This window comes from Carlito syrichta, unplaced genomic scaffold, assembly GCF_000164805.1.
Source record: "Carlito syrichta isolate Samal-C Ts95f unplaced genomic scaffold, Tarsius_syrichta-2.0.1 Scaffold302938, whole genome shotgun sequence".
Classification (NCBI taxonomy): Eukaryota; Metazoa; Chordata; class Mammalia; order Primates; family Tarsiidae; genus Carlito; species Carlito syrichta.
Genome location: NW_007247034.1, coordinates 367,341 through 392,349, shown reverse-complemented (window position 1 = coordinate 392,349; position 25,009 = coordinate 367,341). Strand labels below are relative to the sequence as shown.

Below are 25,009 nucleotides of genomic sequence, written 5' to 3'. Positions count from 1 at the left end.
GAAGGCTGAGGCGGAAGGATCGCCGGAGCCCAGCAGGTCGAGGCTGCGGTGGCCAGGAGCGGCCACTGCACTCCAGTCTGGGTGACAGAGTGAGACTCCAACTCAAAAAAAAAAAAAAATGTAGAGCATACATTGGTGACATTACAGGATGAGTTTTCATGGGCTAGTGTGTAACATCAACTTTAACAGGAAAATGCACTCCAAGTTCTAAACTACCAACAAACTTTTGCCTGAATCAAACTTTTAAATAAAATTTATGAGATATCTTTAAATTATTTGCGTTCTGCTTAATATCTATAATGCTAAGGGATAAATGACTATGTATATATAATTATAGATACACACATAGCTACTCTCAAAAGACATGCTATATGCTAATACTAAAGATTATATGCATTTTGTTGTGTGTGAATTATTTCCACTTGTTACTTGAAGCACAAAGAATCTAATATTGAGTTGCATCATAAAAATTGAGTAAAATCTATTGAGTAAAAAGAAATGATAGAATAGCAAGAAGGAAGCTGAGGGCAGTGCTTTGAATAAAATGAAATAGGGACACTGTCTCAGCTAAGGTCACCAATTAAAAGTTAGTCAAAGTCAGGAGTGACAAAATCATCACTAGAGACTTAACCTCAATCTAGTTGTTGCAAATAGTACAGTAACATTGTAAAACTGATATAGCAGATGGCAATCTAGTCACCTCTTAACTCATGCCTAGCTAACTGTGCCCTTGGCTAAAAGTAAGCAAAGAATCCACATAGAGCATCTGCATGGAGCCCATGCAGGAGGCTGATAGCACACAGTGTGAATGCCCTCATGCGCAGCTGAAAGTCACTGATAACTTCTGTATTCCTAGCTTGAGTTCTAGAGTTCTGAGATTGCCAAAGGGCTTGCAAGGCATCTGACCCATGTGCATACACGTTCCTTATTTTTACTTTTTCCTGAGTTAAAGGGAAAGTATGAGAGCATCAATCCCTCTCATTTCTCTTAATTTTGTTGCTTCTGGATTTCTTACAGCCTCTTCCTCAACTACAACTTTGAAAGCAAATAGTTCAAATCTCACCCATTTGAAGTGGATCAATGCAGATTGTATTTCTTGAAATACAGAATACCACAAAGCAACTCCCTAATGCATTCCAGGGAAGAGAAACCAAGGGAGGGAGGTTTAGCAATTTGTCAACCAATGTAAGAACAGAGTACACATTTACAGAGAGATTGTGACCTGCCAAATACCACGAAAATATAACCAAACATTTTCCAAACATTATAGAGCGTGTTCGGGACCTGGCCTTACAAGAAAGGCTTCTTTGTTTCACTTCGTTTAAGTCAGTCAAACTGCCAGTTCATTAAAGGGTAAGCTAATGCCTCAGAGAAGGCCTGGTAGGTATGGGGAAAAGAGAATTTTAAAATGCATTCAGAATGAGCACCCTTGACGGTGTGTGGCCTTCTTTATGGATGTGGTGGGCCTATGCAGTTTCTGTGCTTCAGAGTGGTCTTAGCAGGCAGCCTGGATGTCAAAAGGAAGGGGAAGATAAGGCAGGAAAGGTCAATGTAGTTCTAGCCAGGAATGTGGGGCCAGCAGCTGCTGATGAGGGCCTAGAGGAAGGAGGATTTTCTCAGTCTACATCTCCTGGCTGGAGTCCATCTACTCATCCAGCAGCCTGTGGTTTGGCTTCCTGAGAGCAAGCCCTGGAGTTCAGAGAAGTAACACCAACCATTCCAACCTACCTTTCATTGCAACACAGAGGCTCAGAGAAGGAAGCCTTATCTCTTTGTATGCAATTCATATTTCTGAGAACCCACAAGATTCATCATACTGAATAGACATTTCACTGCTCATGGGAAAGTCTGTAGTCTCAGCCCTCAAGGCGATCGCTTATAAGTTTGATTAAAGCTGACTCACAGTCTGGATTCCAAATCTGTTCACCCACAAGGGAGTGGAAGAAATCACCTACAGAAGTCCTGAAAACACCCTCGGGGTCACACTAGTGTCACTGGTCGGCTGAGGGACCTCTGTCATTCACCTGGCTGGTAAAGCTTTTGCCATCTTCAGCAAGCTCCTGGTCAAGGCCTGGCTTCTTGACCAAGTGCCTCATTTCTGGCTTCCTTCCTTTGTCAGAACTAGTATCCTAGGCCCTGGACTATTTCCTATTCTTGTCATGTTGATCCTGATAGCTTCCCCTCCCAGTTGTCTCCTGAGGTTCATCCCAAGTAGGGATAGGAAGTACCCTGACCTCTACCTCCCCTCTCATCTCCTCCCCTCTTCACTTACAGCCACTCTCCCACCTGTTGTCCCACATTGTCTAGGTCTGGCCCTAGATTCTCCATCTGCTTATTCCCTTTGGGCTGACATGGTATTTGCATGATCTACAGAGCTGGGAAACTCAACATTTGCCCAGAATGAAGTCTCTGTTCTCCAGGAACCTCTTCCCTCTGCCATCTCCCCAGTTCCAGGTGCTTTCAAGGTACCTTCCCAGCACAGCCTTGTTCTGTGCTAGAGATGGAGCTACTCCAACCACAGATTATGGTACATATGTCTCTGTGCCCTTTCCTTTGGAGTGACCTCAGTCTCAACTTCTAGACTTATGTTCTTAGCTCACTGCAAATCAGGTCCTAACACTCATCGGTGCCAAATTCTCACCACTTTACTTCAACAGTACCCTTTCTCTCAAAGCTTCCTAAATTGTAAGAACTTCTAGGAGCAAAATATCTACAGTCTGGAGGAGCTGAGGCCAGTGCAGATGCAATTACCAATCATTTCTTCACTTGACTCAGCAATACATTGGAGTAGGGCATTCTCCCTGCCGCCCTGACTGGGTCACAAGGTGGTTATGAATGCAAATGAGTCAAGTGAAAGTATAAAGGCTGACCAATGATGGGAAGGACCATTATTACTGTCACCCAGACTGGCCATCCTCACCTGGACCAGCAGAGGCTAATGATATGGCCTCCCAAGTGAGGTCTAAGCCCCGAGCTCCTCTCCAGTTCCCTGGTAGTCTGTGCTTGTCTCTGCCATTGCAAGCACCGCACTGTATTGTAATCATCAGCTCTACATCCAGAAAGCATCTATAATTAGTTTCTGTACACTCACAGTGCCTGATACACAGAAGAAACTTTACAAATGATGAATAAATGCATACACGAATGAACAAAAGAAAGAATAAAACAAGGTTTGGTTTTGCACAGATTGAGAAGCGGATGGGAATACGCCATGTAAAGTAGCAATCAGAATGACTTCTCAACATCGATCCTTTGCCCAAACTAAAGCCTCTCCCTGGGACTTGCCTGTATGGCTCCATGGTCCGAGTACCATAGAACAAGGCCTCCTCCAGCAGGCCAAGGTTGATGCAGGCATCCATGGCGCAGTCGAGCACCTTCAGCTGGTAGATGTTGATATCGGGAAGCCGTTCAGAGTTGCTGCTTATGATCGTCTGGCACAAGGACAGAACCTGTTCCCACTCTGTTATTAACCTTAGTTAAGGATTCATTGTCTACATCAAGAAAAAACAAAAGTAAAATGAGATTCTTTAAAAGGCTGAAGAGCTCCCAGGAACAGGAGGGAAGGAAGTGCCCATTATTTTTCACAGATGAGCTGCCTAAAAACACACTTGAGAAACAAAAACATATAAGTGGTATCTCAGTGAAGCAAATCCTGTTTACATCAACAAACCATCTTCTAACCAAGCCTGTGCTCTGGAGTTTTAAAATTTCCAAAGAACCATTCTTTCTTCCCACTCCTATGCATTTTCTCTTTAAATCTAGTCATGAAATTAATGCAGTTCTTTATTACAATGGACTAAAGATTGAGTTAGTTCAGTTTAAAATTATTTACTCTGTTAGTTTGTTTAAAACCTGATCTGAAATTAAAGAAGCTTTAGAAACATTCCTTTTTCAAAAGGAGGAACTCATGTTTGCTTCTATGTTATTTGAGTCTTGGGCATACATAAAGGCAAATACACACACAACCCACGGGCACACACTAGGCGGAGCAATTTGAAGACATTCATTTCCACTGGCTCTCATATTTAACTTTTTTTTGTTATCAAGCAAAAGTGACCCAAGTCTATACTTAACCAAATACATTAAAGGGATTCTTATCTTAAACCCCAAAAGTAAGAGACAATATTAAGAACATGGCTTATACACATACATTGCTGGCATGAGGAAATGATGTTTTATTTTTATTTTTATTTGAGTTGGAGTCTCACTCTGTCGCCCAGACTGGAGTGCAGTGGCTGCTCCCGGCCACCACAGCCTCGACCTGCTGGGCTCATGCGATACTTCCACCTCAGCCTTCCAAGTAGCTGGAACTACAGGCACGTGCTACCATGCCCGGCTGATTTTTGATTTATTGTAGAGATGAGGTCTCGCCAAGTTGCCCAGGCGGGTCTCGAACTCGTGGGCTCAGGCAATCCACTCACCTCAATCTCCCAAGGCAATCTCAATCTCTTACAGGCTGAGCCACCGAGCCCAGCTGGAAATGATGTTTTATAAAGGATAGAAGAAGACCCAATATCCATTTCTCAACACTGACTTTCTGATTAACCATGAGTCAATACTAAATCTCACGGAGCCTCAGTGTGACCTCACTTTTTAAAACTGATATTTCTTGTCTTCTACAGAAGCAGAGGATTGAGGACATGGTGCATGGAGCATGCTTTGAATCCCTCCCAGGTGAATTCCCTTGCAAACACAGCCAAAGGCTCTTAGAGTTCAGGACCCTGGGACATCATAGTTTCTTTGCTGTGCTGCTGTGTTAGGCAAGGTGGAGACCAAGAAGGGCACTGGGCTATGACTGGCCCTTCCCCCACCCCTACTCTGCCTTCGACCAGTAGAGCTCCAAGTTCATCTGCTTTCATATGTAGGCATTTTAATGGGATGGGGGGAGGTATGAAGATTTCAATATAGCAGAAATGTCAGCATAGCCTTTGTCCATAGATAAAGCAAGATTCAAATTTAAGCTAGTCATTTGTCAGAGCTGAGGTTCTGAGAGAGTCAAAGTGCTCTGAGATAGGCCTGAAATAAAAATGCCTAAGGCCACTGTAAGAATTAAGTAAGATATTCTATGTAAAATGAAACGATTCTTCATGTGTTCTAATGTGAGCCAGACAGAGTTGCGAGTGGGACACAGTGAGAAAACAGTGTCAAGCGCAAAGTAAATGCTACACAAATATTAGTGACTTTCTTCCTCCTTTCTGTGTCATGAACTCTGGGAATAATTAGGCTCAAAGAAAATGGTTCAGTGGACTGAGTTTGAATGAACTTCTCATCCTCCCACACCCCTCTAATCACACACAATCCAGTTTCTTCACAATTTAGTGCTCTCTGTACCATCTCCTGTCCCCAATTTAAAACCTTTTTTATTGACATCCTAATAGAGCCTGCCCAGCCTGGAACAGACAGCCACCGTGTATGTTCCTTTATCCCTCTCCCTCCAGCAAAATCTACTTCTTCTAGTATCCATACCCTCAGGGCACTGCTTTCCAAAATGTTCACAAATACTTTTGATAAACCAATCAAGCCAGTCCCCAGAGTGGGGACTAATATCTTCAAGAATCGTCATAGGAAATAATTCTCTTTCCAGCAAGGGCATCCTGGGGGCACAATACTTTACCTCAAAGGATGACCTCCTTGACGAGCATTTCAAGCACCAAAATGCACCCCTGAGGGCCCTTAATATTGCACCCTCTATGATTTTAGGTGGGTCCTGTCTTAGAGGACTTTGATTTTGGTCCCAGGAGAGAGATGTTTATTGGAGACAAGTGTTAGTGATTTTCTTTTGTATTCATGTGACATGCATGTTTAAAGTTTGCTGAATGTATCCTCCAGAGGTTGAAGGAAGCACTATTTTAGGCAACTCTGATTTTGCAATGGATTGCTGGGCTAACCTCTGTGGCTTTTCATTCTAGGATTAGGTGTTTGACACACTGTCAGGAGGAATGACTGTCTCTTACACAATGCACCTTATTTTAACACTGCGTTGTTTGACCTACGCTATTATTTGCCCATTCATTTATATATGTTCCAATACATTCTAAAGAGATTTGAGGTGATAAGCCTTAGAAGTAAAAACCAGATGTGATGTTCTGCAGCCACTCACAGGAATACATCTACTTTATCCCCTAGCAAGCTGGAAGGAACCGTGTGCCAATTTCCCTTCGCAACAGTGGCAACTATCTCTTGGCAAACAAGGCAAAACCTTTCCTGTAAAACACCCCAGTGAGCAAAAAAATGGAATAATTTTAACTAAGAGGCTTTTCCTCCAAGCTAATGCTGACATCTATTTGCTCAAAGATTTAGTCCCTGGCATTTGTGTGGCGTTTGCTAAAGTCACTGTTTCAGTGAGGAGTTGAGCTCTAGGCCTAAGCAGGGCTCAATAGCCCACCCAGAGGGAATAGTTTATCAATGGACAGAATAGATACCTTTAAAAAAAAATACTTTTAAATGATCATAAGAGGATTGGGGGGAAAGAGAAAAGGGAGCAAAGTAAATTCACTTGGGAATCAATTTCTTGGGACTCAAAGACTGTCAGACCATAGAGCTTTTACTCATCTAATCATATTACTCCACTGCTTACAAAATCATTCCCCAGTCCCCTCTCACCTATGACGTATAATCTCCTGTGCATGGCATTTAAGGCCTTGTTCTGTTCCTCTCCTCTCATACAACCAGTAATTTCTCGACAGCATTCAATTTCATATTCGGTCCATCTGCACAGAAGTCATTTGCTCTGGTGGACTCCCCTTCACTTGGTTGACTCCTACTAATTCTCCCAGACACAGTGCAGGGGTCAACTCCTCTGTGAAACCTTCTTTACCCTCACAAAGTTGGCTATTGTGCCTTTAATGCCTCTACAAGTATTTCTTTACCAAAACATGTAAAAAATGTACATATTTACTAGCTTGCTGTGTGAGAGTTGTGAGTACAGGGCTGTGTTTTCTAATTTCTGCCTGGGTAATAAGATAGAGTATGACCAGTAAAAGTGACATAGAGTCTGTTTTCAGTAAAACCTTGTCCCACTGAGACTGAACTCTAGCTAGGTCACCCATGGGCCCTGATTCTGCTGCATGGAATCACACATAACAGGTCTAACTCATCTGCATCATAGAGGCTCTTTGAGTCCATGAACAGGGAACTCTTGATCCCAGAGTTGACTGTTTTCCCAGTATCTTCCATCTTATCTATAGAGAGGGTTTCAAATTCCTCTTTGATTTTAGTTCCACTTCTAAAACCTATTTCAGTTTTTCTATAGCTCTCTTAATATGTCCTACCCCAAACTGAATAGAAAATTCCAGATATAACGAATTGATACTATCACAATTCTCATTTTATATTATATATTTCTATTAATGCAGCCCAACAGTAGTTTTTTGGGGAGTTAAATTATACTCTTAAATATCATTAAATTTTGCTGTTTACTAAAGCCCTGAAATTCTTTCACATACTCTGCTAAGCTTTATGCATATGTATACACTTTAACTACTTGATCCAAATAGAAATTTCACATATATTTCATTTTTTAAAAACTCAGACATCACTCAAACCTCAGGGATCTTTTGGGCTCTTGATTCTACCATCCCTCCTCTGCTATCCTTATCTATATACCTCGGGAAATTTGACAAATCTGTGCTCTGTTTTCATTCAAGGTTGGAATGAAAGACTAAAGAGGACTGAGATGGGAACAAAGGCCCCCAGAGTGACAGTGATCCAAGAAGCATCATTTTTTTCCACTGTAGCTATTCAGCCATTTGGTAAGATGCCTGGTTTTCTAGCATCTGACATAAATTTCTTGACTACATTTTGTCAAATCCCTTTCTGAAATGTAGATACAAACTTTACCAAAGAAAGTCATGACTATGAATTCATTTGATCTTAGTGAATTCATATGGCATCATGGTGATCACGGCTTTCGTTTCCATTACTAGGTAGCCAATTCTAGATTACTTTCTAAGACTACTAACAAACTCAATAAGCTATAGATTCAGAAGTTCACCTCTAAAAACAGAAACATCCCTCTCTCATCTCTTACAATTTCTTAAATAGCATAATCAGTAGATTAGAAACCTCACTGGCAGATTTTCTTAGTGTTTTGGATATAATTTATCCACGGCATCTAAATGACCATTTGCAATCTTTTCATCTACTTGATCTCTTTCTTCTTACCTTGTGGCTTCCCTGTATCACATTTTTGGCCAGTGAGCTCTACTGGGAGTGACCTCTGTCTATCAAAAGCCTGTACCTGACTCAGGATATCTTTTGCACAGTGAAACATCAAAGGAGTCTTCCCAGATGACCTTAATCATAAGCCATCTCTCTTTACTCTGATCTTTGACACACCTGTGGTCCTTACTATTTATGCCAAGCACATTTATTGTGTAGCAACCCCCATGTGACTATATTCATGGCTGATTTAATATGAAGCTTCTAGGTCTGAAGGTCAATGGCATTAAATTATTAAAATTCTAAGTTATTCTTTCCTAGAGATGTAGATTAAGGAAGGAAGGGAGTTTTAGAATTTGTTACCTTTTACATATTAAGGGAATATTGCTTACTTTCCTACTATCACTGGGCCATGAATTTTAACTTTTATGTAATGGTAGTGAGATATTTATGCTGATCTCACCACAATCCTCCCTAGCCATCACCCAAATTGCTGGCTGGGTTCAGGGATGCAGCCTATGACTGTGGAACAGAATGAAGACCACCTAATTCATGGAAGTCAGGTCCTGCCCTTGGCCTCATTAACGCCAGGCTCCAAGCAAAAATGAAGCAATCCCAAAAGTCCAACTCAAATCACAGGTGAAAGGATACTCCAATGTGCTTTCAGTTCTTCAATTTTTTTCAGGGATTCTTGAACTTCCTTCCATACTTGCTCATCACCAGTTAGCATATCAGCATCCTGCTCAGACCACAGTAAAAGACAAAAAAAAAAAAAAAAGACAAATAACCCAATTAAAATATGGGCAAAGGATCTGAATAGACATTTCTCCAAAAAAGATACACAAATGGCCTATAAACCGGTGAAAACATGCTTGATGTAATTTGTTATCAGGGAAACACAAAGCAAAACCACAATGAAATACTACTTCATACCCACTAGCATGGCTATAATAAGAAAGACAGATAATAGCAAGTATTAGTAAGGATGATGAGAAATTAAAACCCTCACACGCTGTTGGGGAGGATGTACAATGGTATACCTTTGGAAAAACAATCTGGCAGTTTCACAAAGGGTTAAACATAAAGTTAGCATGTTACCAATTAGAGTGACCATACTAACAATTCCAGTCCTAGGTATATACTCAGGAGAAAAGTTCAACAAATCTGTACACAAATATTCATAGCAGCATTGTTCATAATAGCCAAAAAGTGGTAGGTGTGGTGGTTCACACTTATAATCTCAGCATTTTGGGAGGCCGAGAAGGGAGGATTGTTTGAGCCCAGGAACTCAAGACCAACCTGGGCAATGTAGTGAGACCTTGTCTCTACAAAAAATATATTTAAAAAATTAGCTGGGCATGGTGGCACATGCCAGTAATCCCAGTTGCTAGGGAGGCTGAGGAGGAGAGATCGCCTGAGAGGTTGAGGCTGCAGTGAGCCATGAGCATGCCACTGCACTCCAACCTGGGCAACCAAGTGAGATCCCAACTCAAAAAAACGAAAGAGCACCAAAATAGACAAAAAATGGAAACAACTCAAATGTCCATCAACAGATCAATGGATAAATAAAATGTGGCATGTCCATGAAATGGAATATTAGTCAGTAATAAAACACTGATTCATGCCACAACATGAATGAACCTCAAAAATATTATGCTAAATGAAAGAAGACAATCACACAAGACCAAATGTTGTACAATTCCATGAATATGAAATGTCCAATATAGGCAAAAATCATAAGACAGAAAGTAGATTAGTGGTTGCCAATCCTCTAAAATTGACCATAATGCTGGGTGCAGAATTCTGTAAAGAGACTAATAGTCATTAAATTGTACACTTTAACTGGGTAAATTTTATCACATGTGAATTATGCCTCAATAAAACTGTTATTTAAAAACACAAAAGGGGAACTGAAATGAGAAAAATAACTATTTCTTAGGAGACCTACAGATAACACTTTATCAAGTATGGAGTTAGCTATCAAAATGAAGCTAGGATAAAAGAAGTACAACCACATTCATGTGAACCAATTTTGACGTCCACAAAAACTAAAATCCAAATAAACAAAACCCCAACTTAAAAAAAAAAGCAATTCAAGAGAAAACAAAATTATGAGCTACCATTCATTAAAAGTCTGATCTCCTGTTTAGTAAACAGGCCCTCTATCTTTCTTGTTTGCTGTTGTAACTCTGGCATCTAGCACAGTGCCTGGCATGTAGTAGTTGCTCAATTAATACTTGTTGAATGAATGATTGAAAACCATGTGTATATACAATGCTAGAGGCTTTCTTAATATCATCTCATTTTATCTTCACATACCTTTAATTCATGTGAGATATATATACATTCTGCTTACCACAGACACTGTTATAATCTGTGGAATGCTCAGCAAGTCCTAGTTCTTTCTTTCTTTCTTTCTTTACTTTGAGAAAGCAGGATTTATTGAGAAGACAGAAAAGCTTCCACAGTGGGAAGGAACCTGAAGAGGTTGCCCCAAGTCCTAGTTCTTTAAAGGTGCATTATCCAATACAGTAGCCACCAACCTCCTGTGGTTATCTCAATTTAAATTAATTCAATTAAATATAATAAGAAAATTAGTTCCTCAGCTGTACCAGCCATATTTCAAGATCCCAATGGCTACATGTGGCTGTGGCTACCACAGTAGAGAGCATAGATACAGAACAGTTAGCTATATCATTGCTGAAAGTTCTATTGAACAGTACTGCTTTAAAAAGGCTAATCAAAGGGTAAGACATCATCTCATCAGATGCTATTCAAATCCAGCTGTTCAATTTCCCTGAGACTCTCAACGGATGTCAGGGAGAAGAACCATCCTAGGAAGTTACATCGAAGCATGGACAGGGTGGGGGTGACGGCAAAAGTGAGGGAGGACATACTTTTATACTCTATACATCTCCCTGGAGATTTTTAGGTGCCTACTGGGGGAGGATTATAGAGGGACCCCTGTGAGAATCACTGCCTGAATAAGCAGTTACCAGTAGGAAGATACATGTCACTCAGCTATACTAGGGCAGGGAAAAAATGAGGGCCACTAAGATCCACCAAGGAGATCCCAAGAACAGAGTGAGGTAGTGAATGTGCATATGGGGAGATAGGAGCTTTGAGTGTGCCTGTTTAACAGCACTGTATGAGTTTCTATGTGTATGTGTTGTGCATATGTGTGAAATAATAGGTTTTTTTTGTTTTTTGTTTTAAAAAGACACCTTAAGTGCATCCTACTTTTTGCTTAGGAAATCCTAAATACATACCTAGCTTTCTGCACATTGAAAGGGTGGGGGTCAAATGCCTTTAAGAAGGTAAGCATCGGTCTCCCCCCAAATGTCTGCTCTAAGCCTATATTCATCTCCTAACTCTCTCATTTCTGTCACTTCATGCTCTTACTCCAAAGCTTTCAGCAACTCCCACCAACTCCCATGAAAGACCACCTGTTAAATCTTAACATCATGGCCATTCATGACAGAAAGTTCCAGTTTTATTTATTTATTTTTTTTGAGTCGGAGTCTCACTCTGTTGCCCAGACTGGAGTGGAGTGGCCACTCCCAGCCACCACAGCCTTGACCTGCTGGGCTCCGGCGATCCTTCCACCTCAGCCTTTCGAGTAGCTGAAACCACAGGTACGCGCTACCATGTCCAGCTAATTTTTTGATTTATTGTAGAGATGAGGTCTCGCCAAGTTGCCCAGGTGGGTCTTGAACCCGCGGGCTCAGGCAATCCATTCACCTCGGCCTCCCAAAGCGCGGGATTATAGGCTGAGCCACCGAGCCCGGCCCAAGTCCCAGTTTTATATTTCACAACTGGAAACTCAAACCCTAGGCTCTAAGCAAAATATTCTGCTTGTTAGCTCCTATGGTAGGCAGAATAATGGCCCCTCAAAGATGTCCACATCCTGGTCTCCAGAACCTGTGAGTATTAAGTTATATTGCAAAGCAGAATTAAGTTGCAGACAGGATTCAAGTAGTGAAGAGTACTCTGGACTTTCCAGGTGGGTCCAATATAATTTTAAAAGGTCCTTAAAAGTAGAAGAGGTTCTCCCAAAAGAAAACTATTCAGCTAAATTCAGAAAATTAAATAGCAAAAATTTGATTGTAACATGCCATAAAATTGGACTTTGAAATAAAAAATGATATGAGAAAATAAGTTTTCAAATGTGGTATTTACACTGAAGACCACTTCAGAAAGCCAGGATCAGAGTGTTTCTGTTGGTGGTGGCATTAAGTAGTTGTTTGTAACTTTGCAAAGCCACTTGGGCAAGTTTCTAGTCTAGAAAATAAGAGATTAGATTAGATTGTAGACATCTCTTCCACTTTTGACTTTCTGTGGTTTTTGTTTTTTTTGAGTTGGAGTCTCACCCTGGCATACTCATGTACTCACAGCCACCGCAGCCTCAAACTTCTGGGCTCAGGAGATCTGTCCGTCTCAGCCTCCCAAGAAGTTGGGACTACAGGCGTGCACCACTACACCTGTAGAGACGAGGTCTTGCCAGGTTGCTCTGGCTGGTCTGGAACCCCTGGGCTCAGGCAATCCTTTTACCTCAGCCTTCCAAAGTGCTGGGATTACACGTATAAACCACCACACCCAGCCTGATCATCTGTGGTTCTTATGTCTATAATTCTGCCTCTTGTTGCAAGGAGTTTGTTGTGAAAGCATGTGGTCTACCTTGTAAATGTTCTCTGCATGAAGTGATGCCCTACATGTGTGATTTTTTTTTTATTAAAAGTAGATAGGATCAATATCCTAATTCTTATTTTGAAACATTTAAAGAAATACAGAAAAGTATAAAATACACGTACATACCACCCAGAAATAACAGGTGTTAATGATTTGTCACACATGCTTTGCATTTTTTGAAATAAAGTGAAATTTTCTAGTACTTAAATAAATAATAGTTAATATTATACATGCATACATGATACTTCATTTAATCCTCACAACAACCTTGACATGTAGTCATTTCTGATTTTATATATAAGGAAACTGATAATCTGATGGATTAATTAGTCCTTGTCATACTGGCAAGTGGCAAAGCCAAGGTTCGGAATCTTGTTCTATTAGACTATTAGATTCTATACTTCCATCCTAGGTTGACTTTGTAAATTAATGGATTGGATGATGTGGGATCACTCTGATGTTAATAAAGTATACTATTTTAAGCTGGGCTTGGTGGCTCAGCCTGTAATCCCACGCCTTTGGAAGGCTGAGGTGAGTGGATTGCCTGAGCCCGCGGGTTCGAGACACACCTGGGCAAGGAGACCTCATCTCTACAATAAATCAAAAAATCAGCCGGGCGTGGTAGCGCATGCCTGTAATTCCAGCTACTCGGAAGGCTGAGGCGGAAGGATCGCCGGAGCCCAGCAGGTCGAGGCTGCGGTGGCCGGGAGTGGCCACTGCACTCCAGTCTGGGCGACAGAGTGAGACTCCAAGTCAAAAAAAAAAAAGTATCCTATTTTAATTTTGAAAAAAAAAGTAGAAAAGGAGGCAGAAGAGATGGTCAGAGTGATAGAACAGAAGAAGAACTAAACCAGCCATAGATGGTTTTGAAGATGGAGGAGGGAACTGGCCAAAGAATGCATGGAGCCACCAGAAGCTACAAAGGCAAGGAAGTAGACTCTCCTCTAGAGCCTCCAGAAAGGAACACAGCCTTGCCAACACCTTGATTTTAGCCCACTGAGACTTGTGTCAGGTTTCTGGCATACAAAACTCTAAAATAATAAACTAAGTTGTTTTAAGTCACTAAATGTATGATCATTTGTTAATGCAGCAACAGAAAACTAATATAGTACCGAACATACTTCTGTTCTTCTGGCCATCAGAGCTCTTTGCACATACTTCTCTCTGTAGCTGAAATTAATTAATTTGATAACTCATTTATTCCAATGACACTTCTGAGTATCTACTAGGCACTGCTGTAGGCAGTGGGAATACAACAATAAAGAAATCATATCATAATTTTTATACTGAAGAGGTAGAAGCACAGGGCAACAGAAAACACACACACACACACACACACACACACACACACACACACACACACACGTGTCAAGGTGACAAACAAAAGGGAAGAGGGATGGGGAATACCGGTAGTAGGGAGTTCCATTTTGTTTATTTATTTTTTTGAGTTGGAGTCTCACTCGGTCGCCCAGACTGGAGTGCAGTGACTGCTCCCGGCCACCGCAGCCTCACCTGCTGGGCTCCGGCGATCCTTCTGCCTCAGCCTTCCGAGTAGCCGGAATTACAGGCATGCGCTACCATGCCCGGCTGATTTTTTGATTTATTGTAGAGATGAGGTCTCGCTGCCCAGGTGGGTCTCGAACCCGCGGGCTCAGGCAATCCACTCACCTCAGCCTCCCAAAGGCGCGGGATTACATGCTGAGCCACCGAGCCCGGCTGGGAGTTCCATTTTAAACAGAGAGATCAGGGAAGGTCTTGATCAGGGAAGGTCTCACTAAGAAGATGATATTTGAGTAAAGATCTGAGGGAGGGAAAGGAGTAGGAGATGAGAGTTCTAGTGAGAGGGGAGAGCAAGTGCTGAAGTGCTGGCAGAAGCATGCCTGGTATTCCAGGACCAGCAAGGCGGCCAGTGTGGACGGGGCTTGTGGGGTGCAGTTTGTGTGCAGGTCATATTTTCCCCACTAGTTGTAAGCTCTTCAGAGCTGAATATAGGTCTTATCTTCTTTGATCCTGCCTCTACCAAATACCTAGCACAGCATCTTCTATGTAACAAATACTTGGCTGTATGTCTGGAGAGTGCATCTGGAAGAGAACATTTATTTGATAATGGAGGAAGGATGTCTCTTGTGTGTATTTCAAATATTCCTCACATCATCCTTGGAGGGCATCAATATCTGCAACTTACAATGACAAACAGATAGTCCCGAAGCGTAATTAACTGGTCCAGATGTCCTTCCACCCCTAATTGCCAAAGGTAGGATTCAAACTCAGGTCTGTCTGGCTCCAGAGCCCATGTTCCTTCCACTATCTTTGTGTTTAATTTGTTTTTTCTTGAATTTGCTTAAAAGGCTAAATTCACGTCTGTGAGTTAATAAGTTTAAACTATCTTCAACCCCCATCTTAAACAACATAACAAGATCCCATCTCTATAAAAAAAATTAAAAATAATTAGCTAGGTATGCTGGCACATGCCTATAGTTTCAGCTACTTGGGAGACTGAGGCAGGAGGATTGCCTGAGCCCAGGAGGTTGAGGTTGCAATGAGCTGAGCTGTGATCATGTCACTGCATTCCAGCCTGGGCGAAAAATAAAAAATAGAAAATATCTTCAATCCATGGTTCCTAAGATCTAATACTAGCACTTGAAAAAGGACAGTAAAATCCCCCAACATGGAACTCAAGCAGATCTTATATTCTTCTGTCATGCTGGGTGATACCAGGACAGAACAATTTCATATGGGAATTAAAGTCACAACTAAATCTGCTACCAGCGAACATAATCTGATGAGCTTCTTTTAGGTTGACCCTAAGCCTTTATTTGCTTAACAGAAGAGCAAACGAACTTTGAAATTGCTCCCAAACATTTAGAAATGATATTTTCAAGGGCATTTTATATAGAAGCTAGACAAAGCTAAAATCACTAACAGCTGTCAACTCCCTAGAGTGTCCCACTACAGTGAACATCTCTACATTCACAGGTTCCTAACTCACCTCACACTCTTACCTGAACTTTCCCATCCCACTGCTGTTTTCCTCACAACTATGCCACAATGGGCCTCTCCCTACCTCTCCATAGCAGGCTAGAGGAGAACATTCAGTCACACAAATATAGACATACACATAGATATCAATAGGATATGTGTATAGAAACAGAGAAACTACTTAAGAATGTGTAATTTAAATCTTTGACTTTTTTTTTTTTTTTTTTTGAGTCAAGGTCTTACTCTGTCACCCAGGCTAGAGTACTCTGGCACAATCACAGCTTGTTGCAGCCTCAACCTCCTGGGCTCAGGCAATCCTTCCACTTCAGCCTCCCAAGTAGCTGGGATTATAGGTGCATACCACCATGCCTGGTTAATTTTTTTTTTTTTTTTTGTAGAGATGAGGTCTCATTATGTTGCTTAGGCTGGTCTCAAAATCCTAGGCTCAAGCAATTCTTCTGCCTTGGCCTCTGCAAGTGTTGGCATTACAGTTGTGAGCCACCACACCCAGCCTAAACTTTCCACTTTTCAATTTGCAAATATTAGAATTACTATGTTCTTATTCACAATTCCTGGGGAATGAAATTAGTAAATTTATGTCCTTATTTCCATTACTTACCCAACACATCAAAGACACTTGATATCATTCAGGACAAAGTTATTTAGAAAAAAAAAATCCCTCTTTGAATTTTATCTTTACTATGTAAAAACACAAGAATGGGTGAGTCCTGACATTTGTTCTTAGGAGATGTAAAATATTCATTTTATACTTACATACCTTTAAAACATCAAATACTACTGCTAAATTTTCTACAAATGACAAAAATAATTCAGATTATAAGCAGAAGAATTCATAAGAAAATTCACACTCCTGGGAAAGGATAGAGAGAACTGAAAAACAACTGGTTCTGGCACAGATGGCACCTCTGCCCCGGTCGGTTGTATGATCATGGGCAAGACTTTCTTTCCCGGGTCCTCAGCTTCCTCATCTGCCAAATGAGCAGTCGGTTTGGATGATGGCTAACATTTCTTCAACATGACCATTCTAGAGATTTCAGAGGTGCAGAGCCAAGTTAGCTCCACCTCTGGTGACCACTCGCTTGCACAGCTCCGGAAAAGTCCTCAAAAAGTTTATTTTCATTTTAAACTGTAAAATCATGAAAAAAGTTCATTTAAGGCAGAACCAGGCCTCTGCTATAAGGTAAGAATTAGTCTCCTTATCTCTCCCTTCTCCCTCTGACCACTCAAGCCCCTCTGATGCCCCCCTCCCAATTCAGTCACCTCAATTCTTCTCCATCACAGCTCCACTCCAAAATCCCACTGACACCAGTCTCTCTCTTACAGTGCCACACCTACGCTCCCAACTGAAATCCTCTCCCTGTGGATTCTGTCAGGACTTGGATCGCCACCCTCTGCTGTTTCCTTGGGTCACCACTTCACTTATTCTTTGGCTGTCTTCCTGTCTGTCCCTTTAGGAATCAGCCTCCTATACAAATAGTTTACAAACAGTACTACTAATTGTGGTATAGTACTCTATTGGGAAATTGCCTCTAATTCTGCCCTCTGGGTTAGTCCAGTCCTATTGGCTACTCTGCACGCCACTCTTGGCATGGAGCTGTCATTAATGATAAAGATTACTTGACTGTATTCCCAGTGCCAGCACTATAAGTTATTCAGTAAACGTCTGGTAACAGAGTAAATGGATGAGGAGAGAAAGGTGACCTTCCACAACCCATGGGTAACAGGGTTACAGGAATAAAATACCTTAATTCCACGACAAGGAGAATCTCAACCATGGCAATAGATTTCTTTTTTTTCACAGCACACTTCTACTTTGACTCATTTCTAACATTACTACATCATGATTATGTTGAAAAGGGTATGTTCCCATTGCAGCTGTGGGTATTTGCCAAATGCCACAGCTAGCGTTGGTCCAAATTTAGACTATAAATGTGATCCCCTCTCAAAGCATAAGAAACCCCACACTGGCTCAGGACTGATGCTCTCTGACAACAGCATCAAGGTTTATTTGGGTAATGGGCTCAGTTAACTCTCCTGGCTTCTACCTCAAACATCATCGTTAAGTCTCCTGTGGTTTTCCTGGCCCAAAGGTCACTGGCCCCATCTATCCTTGGATGGATCAATGAGGCTACCTATGTTCCCTCAGCTGTTAAATCAACACCCCAGGATCATTTCCTTAACTGTAAAAATAGGTACCAGATGATATGAGATAATCTCACTACCACATAAAAGAATATCAGTCAACATGATTACATTTAGTTGGCCAAATGCTTCCTTTGGGTTTCAGCATAGGAAAGTATTCCAGTAGTTTCTATGAATCAGAAAGCTGAGTTTCTTCAGTAGGTTAAGGGTGGAATCCAGCAAGTCTGACTGAGCATAGCCTTGGAAAAGTGACCACTGGTTCTATCAGGTTAAACATCAGACACATCCACCTTACATGTGGAACACTTCAGCAGATGTGTTCACTTAGCTCACAAGTGTTTGAAGTTGAAACTCTTATGCTGGGCTAATTTCAGATGGTTCTCATTAAAAAGAAGAAGAAAAGGAGAAAAGCAATCTGCTTTCTAGTACTTCCTGTTATCCAATCCTCAAGTTAACTCTAATTAGATTGGCTTGGAGAGAGATGTGGATGAGATGGAAAATAAAATTAATGAACACTTATAAACTTTTCCAGTAGTTCAATAATTCCAGTGTCTTAAAAATAAGAAAAGTATTTGGTATTTTTTTTTTTTTTAGTGAGGTTCAAATATAGTATCTTCACACAGGAGAGAGATTAGAAAGTCCTGAAATTCAAAATTATGAGGGAAACAAGCTTAATTTGAAGTGTCTTTGAGGTACTCTGGTTCATGGATAATATACTGGGACTAATATAGTAATACACAACACCCCTCAAAACCATTATGATTAACAGGAAACATCTCTGCTGGAACCAATTTCCACCTCCTTTGGGAAAAAACAACTGAAAGCAGTTCAGATATATCGTGAGGGGGAAAAGTAGCTCTTTCATAAAGTGGAAAAATAGTGGCTAAAAATAGAGCATTCACTATTATATCAATGGTCATTATGGGCTGAGGAAGAAGGAAAAGGAAGAAATGTTCTCAACTTGAAGCACGTTCGAATTGCAGGATGTTCTAATTAACAATTAATAAACAAACATACACAATAATTAAGATAACTTAGTGCAGAAAACACTGGACATAGAGTCATAAGCTGTGGAAGTGAATCTCTGCTCCATAGCTATGTGACTCTGGCAAGTCATTTAACCTCCTTGAAGCCAGACTGCCTCAGTGGTAATAATTCTCTCAGGGGATGCACCTTCTAACTCTTTCCATTGCACCTTCCAGAAGCACGAGTGTCATAAATAGCAAAGTGGCCTGAGTTTTCATTTCCCAGCCTACAGGGTAAAGAGTCAATAGGAGGCTGACTAGAGTCATCTTTGCTAGGCGAGAAAGAGAGAAAAATAGGCTTATCCTAGTGGAGGAGGGAGCACATTACAATGTAAGCAAAAGAACCCACTATGCCATGCCTTCACATATCTGCACATCCCATTCCATTTGCCTGGAAGGCTCACCCTTAACTTAGTCATTCAAGCAAACTCCTCTCATCCACCACGAACAAGGCCAAATAGTCTCCGACATCCATAGACACAACGCTTCGTCACATGCCACAAGGTTTCATGATGCTTGCTTTACCATCTTGCAGCAACGAGTATAACTGTAATGCAGATGAACAGGATGCCACCCAGATGCTGTTGTCAGTTCACAGATTAAGTAAAATTGGCTTGAAAAGTTGTTTTTTCATCTATCTCATAGAATTGTGAGATCGCGGTGCCTATAACAGATGTCCACAAGCAGGATGTAGCAGGGTTCTGAACTCGGGGTCCAAGCAGCTACTTGCATCCTCTCAAAAGCTTAAAGTTCCATCCAGCCTCCTTCTCCCTCACCCACTTCCCTGGTGGACCCAGAATGATGTCCTCTTCTCAGGTTGGAGAGCCTCCTCCAATCAGCCAGTTCTGTCACTGCCTCGGATCCAAATGAGAAGGCACTTGGGGAACTAGGGGTCCTAAGTTCAATCCAAACAAAAATGCTGATGTTGAGGAGAAAAACCCATGAAATAACTTAAACCAGCAGTAGCAATGTTCCATTTAACTACCATTCAACTTTATGTCCCCACTGTAGCTGTCAGCATTTGCCAAATGCCCGTTTAACTTTATAGCTCAGGCAGAAGCAGGGCCCAATTGCAACCACAAATTTCTACAAGGCCACACATTCAAACCAACTGAAACTTCAAGGTTAAATATTCAGCTACACAGAATTGCCAGAAGGAATTCTCCCCTTCATGGCTTCTGGGAAAGGGACAACAGCCTTGAGGGTGTGAAGTCAGAACCTTTGAATCACCAACTTCTAGAACACCAGTTGTCAGCTACAACCTCAACACCTTCCCTCCCTCTGTGCTAGATATTCCCATCACAGTGAATAAAACTACTCAGAGAAATAAGTATATCTGCATATATAAAATCAGGTCAACTTAGAGGAAATACAGTTAGCATCTACATATTTAGGGCAGTTTGAGAGCCTACTCACATAAGTGGTGCTTGCTGAAAATCAGTCTTTTACACACAGCATTTTGTAGAAAACCAGCATAAATGAATGATATCAAAGGCAGTTGAACATTACACGAAGACATTTAGAAAGGAGACACTTGCTTCTACCCTCCCCCATACTGGAAAGATATGTTCCTGAGAACACAGAATGGGTATTATATGAAGCAATAAGGCTACAAGCTCAGCCTACAAGAGCACATTCAGGCAAATTCTTTTCACATCTGTAGAGAGACTATTGAATGGATGGCTTCCACGGCCATAAGCTCAAATTTGCAACTCCAAGCAGAGTCCTGCCAGTCACATTGTATAAACACCACAAGGTGGGAAGTTAGAGACTCTGGGAAAAATGCAAAAATTTTAAAAGAAAATTGTTCTAATGGCAGCAGCCATTAAGATAAAGTACACCTCCAAATATCAGGGCAGGTTTTGTTTTATAGAGGCTGAAAACCAAAACCTTCATCTTCCAATTTGTCACACCTCCATCTTTTATATTTTTGCTTTGAGAATAATTGTTCTCACCCTCCTCTGCAAACAGGGAATTGCTTTAAACCACAGCAGAGCAGATTCAAGTGAGGCTTAAGTAGCAATGTCCTGACAGTGAAGTTTAGGATAACCCAGACAGGGTTGCTCCAGAGACATTTAAAAATAAGATGAATTATTGGTAGCATGGTTTGGGTTTTGTGCTCCTAGTATATAGGCTTGTGTGACAGGCAGCACCATGAAAGTGGAACTAAGAAGGCTGGACCCTTGTTCGCTCTGCTGCTGGACAGCTGTGAGGTCTAGAGGGTAACAGTCCATCCTGGTTCAGCTTGCACAGGTGAGAACTTGATTAGGGTTACCATGAAGGAAATTAATTCTTCTATTCTATTAGTCGTTTATGTGTAAGGTGTCTGTTGTGCATGAAGAGGGACCTGAAATTCTGATAGGAAAGACTCTGGGATTTGTGGTTGTTAAACACATTGCCAATCTCTTCATTCCAATTTTTCCCTCTTCATTCTATTTCAAGCTGAGTTTTCACATATATAAACTACCCCAGTCAGAGACTACAAAGACCAAACAAAGACTACACCCAACACAGTACTGCACTCTGTCAGCCCAAGAATTTGACAATGATTATTTAATTCACACATTCCCTCTAACATTTGTATGTATAATGATTATAATGGGCACTATTCCAGACTCAGGCAAACACATGATATTTGCTTATCTGCTAAAGCAAGCACATCAGATTATTTAATCTGTGGTCCCAAAGCAAGGGAATAGTGTAGTTGGGGCCCACAATAACTATTGCAGATAACGAGTCCTGAAACACAAGTCAAGACAAACTTTTTTATGAGGTAATCACAGGGGTCACCAAAGGAAATTATTTAGTTTGACATCAGAGTTTGTCCCTTAACATCAGTTAATGCAATGTTCAATAGCTTCCCTTAAGTTTTCAGAGTTGGGTTGCACAAATTCCCCAGTTGTTACTAACAGTTTGTAAGGCAGCCGAGAAATCCTCAGACCATGTGTCAAACAAGCCAAAAGTTCAAAAAGAATATGTCACAGTTTGAGCAAAGGAATTACTTTAATATCTCGGTCTCGGTTTTTTGTTTTTTTGTTTTAAAGTCCAGAACTGTGTAATTTGTCTCTCAGTGGAAGAAAGTCAGTGTTCCCTCAATTATTCTAAAACACTTCTGTAGTCTGTGAATTAATCCATGCAGAGTACTGTTCCTGGAAGCTGAAGGGTGGGTGAGGAAGCCACTACTTCTTACAGTTTGGGAGAAGAGAGAAGGTGACCAGACTCCTTGGTACAGCTCTTTTTTTGCCCCACCACATACACATGACAGACCCTGCACAAAATCATCAGGACTCAGATGCTCTTCCCAGGAACTCTGCGTCCATGGAAGTGAAGTGCTGGCTGACTGTACGGCGAGCCTACCCCCGGCGCCCCACCAACAGAAAGCACATGTCTGCATTTTAGATTCCAGTAAACTCCAGGCTGGCCCTCGGCCAGAGGACCTCTTTGTAATGTCAAAGATAAAAGCACTGGCCATGTTTGGCACCCTGCCCCCACCTCCATTCTTTTGTAACCATCTCATAAACCAAGCATGCATTACTGTTAACAGAGTCTTCCAGACAAAAGTCTGATGGCGCTTCATAAACATTACCAGATGACGATCAGAGGTGTCCCCACTTCACAGGAAGAAACGGAGGTATAGGAAGGGGCAAGCAATTTCACCTAGGACATGCTGGAAATCATGTGGAGAACTGGAAATAGACATTCAAATATACACTCAGAATACCCCTGCACTTCCCAAGGAACTGCTCATTGAACCTCCTGAGTCGTGGGCATCTTTCGTTAGGATCTGGCACGTTGGCAACATCAAATTTCAGCTGTCTCAAATGGTAGACGTAGGGATATAATCTGAGTATTGATACCTGATAAGGCTCTTAACAAATTTTATATGTCCAAAATGTCATTTTGGGTGTACCAGATGGAATAAGTCTCTCTTCTCATACCTCTAAAGATTTCCCCCTTGCCCAAAAGAATACTATGCCAATCACTGAGGACTTATAAAATCATTACTTCTTGATCAGGTTTTATTTTCTTTATAGGGCATACTCTTTGTGGGTCAAAATTATATAGCTCCAACCATTTGACTTCACCATTTCTGTTTTACTGTTTAACTTTGTAGATAACTTTCAAAGTAAGCTTTTAAGGTTAGCAAATGCTTACCAACAAGACTATGCAAGAATTTCTTTTCTGGCAGCAAACAAATGTAAAAAATTCTCTTGCTCTGTGCAAGAACAAGGGATATACAGATCTTCATTCAGAGGGCTTAATGTGAGAAAACCTCAGTTTTTCATTACCAATGGGAGCTGGATTGTTCTGAATATGCTTATTTTTATGTATCAGAGACTTTACTTCACTCTATGAAGCTGCAGAGTGCTTACTTCCTTCCCCACCCTACTAACAATGCACAAACACTCAGATGCCCATACACACACTTACACGTACACACATCCCAGGAGTGTGCTTGAAGATAGCAGTCCCCAACCATTTTGGCATCAGGGACCAGTTTCACGGAAGACAATTTTTCCACAGATGTTGGGGGGGTGGAATGACTCAAGAGCATACCATTTATTATGCATTTTCTTTCTTTCTTTTTTTAAAGCAGGATTTATTGAGAGGACAGAAAAGCTCCCACAGTGGGAGGGGACCCGAGAGGGTTTCCCTGTGCACTTTATTTCTACATTGTAATAGATAATGAAATAATTATACAATTCACTATTTTTTTTAAAAAGGCACAGATGGAAGTAGTAAATAAAATAATGGGTTGGAGGCTCCGGTAAGATGGCGATGGCATAGGTGGACTTGTGAGATTCTCCGAACGTAAGTTCCCAAAAAGACTCTTACTTTTCTTCCTCCATCCTCCAGCCCACCACCAGCCGCACTGGTCCGAGGCCCGGGGACCTTCGGTCCCACGCAGGGCCAGATATTACGGCCCCCTGCTGCTGCTGTTCCACCATAGGTGACTCCAGCCTGCGTGGGAGTCTCGGGTCTCAGCTCCCTCCCTGGCTACATCGTCTCTCCCTCAGCACCCAGCACCAAGCTGCTGGTCACTCAGGGAGGTTCTGGGCGCCTGCCCCTCAGAGACACTGGTCCCATTCCTGGCTGAAGTACCCTGTGGGGGGCCCAGGGCCACTCTCGTTGCTCACCGCCTGCCCTTTGGAGCTTTGGAGCTCTGGAGCTCTGGGCCCACCCTGGCTGAGGCATTCAGTGCATGACCCCAAGCTTGGGGACACAGACAAGTGGAGAGAAACGGATCTGCGAAAGTGAATCTGCCTTAGCCATTCTCCAGGCAGAGATTTCCATTGCCCTGCCCACCTATCAACAACCCCCACCTCAGTTCCTAAGGTAACATCACTAAACAGGAGACAAAGCCCCACCCCTATGCTGAATCAGACAAAAGCAACTCCCAGGCAGCAGGCTAAAAAAAAAAAAAAAAGCACCTGTAGTTCCATCTACTTAGAAGGCTGAGGTGGAAGGATCACCGAAGCCCAGCAGGTGAGGCTGCGGTGAACGGGAGCGGCCACTGCACGCCAGTCTAGGTGACAGAGTGAGACTCCAACTCAAAACAAAAACAAAAACAAAAACAAACCCAAACTGCGAGTAAACCTAGCTGCCTGCAACGAAAAACAAAAGGGAGAGGCCGGAGATCAGAGCTGAAGTGACTTTAGTCTGATCTCTTATTTTGACTTACGATTTTTATCATTTTGGCTGTTTTGATCACTTTTGTTGTTTGCCTTCTAACTTGCACTGTTTCATGATTTTATTGGTCTGTCTCTGTGTGGCTATCAGTATTCTTTAGGGAATCTTTCTTACGTGTCTTTTTTCACTTCTCTCCAGCCTTGTTTCTCTTTCTCACCTGATAGTTGGTATGTATGTCTGTTTTCCCTCTTGCTCTTCTCTCTTTCTAACTTCCTATTGAGTCCCCTTCCTCCATTATTTTCCTCTTTTATACCCCCTTTTTAATCTAGGGACCAAGCCTACATACTGCTGCATGGACAGAT

General features: G+C 41.7%; 1 protein-coding gene across 1 annotated transcript in view; it reads right to left on the bottom strand.

The window, feature by feature from the left end:
• LOC103259643 (histone-lysine N-methyltransferase SMYD3-like) overlaps nt 1-25,009 on the bottom strand; it is a 250,483-nt gene that overhangs the window by 113,115 nt on the left and 112,359 nt on the right. The window contains exons 5-6 of the mRNA XM_021711939.1: nt 8,812-8,899; nt 3,286-3,460 (exon numbers count right to left, since the gene is read on the bottom strand). Coding sequence (XP_021567614.1) covers nt 3,286-3,460; nt 8,812-8,899 — 263 coding nt within the window. The remainder of the gene's footprint in view (nt 1-3,285; nt 3,461-8,811; nt 8,900-25,009) is intronic.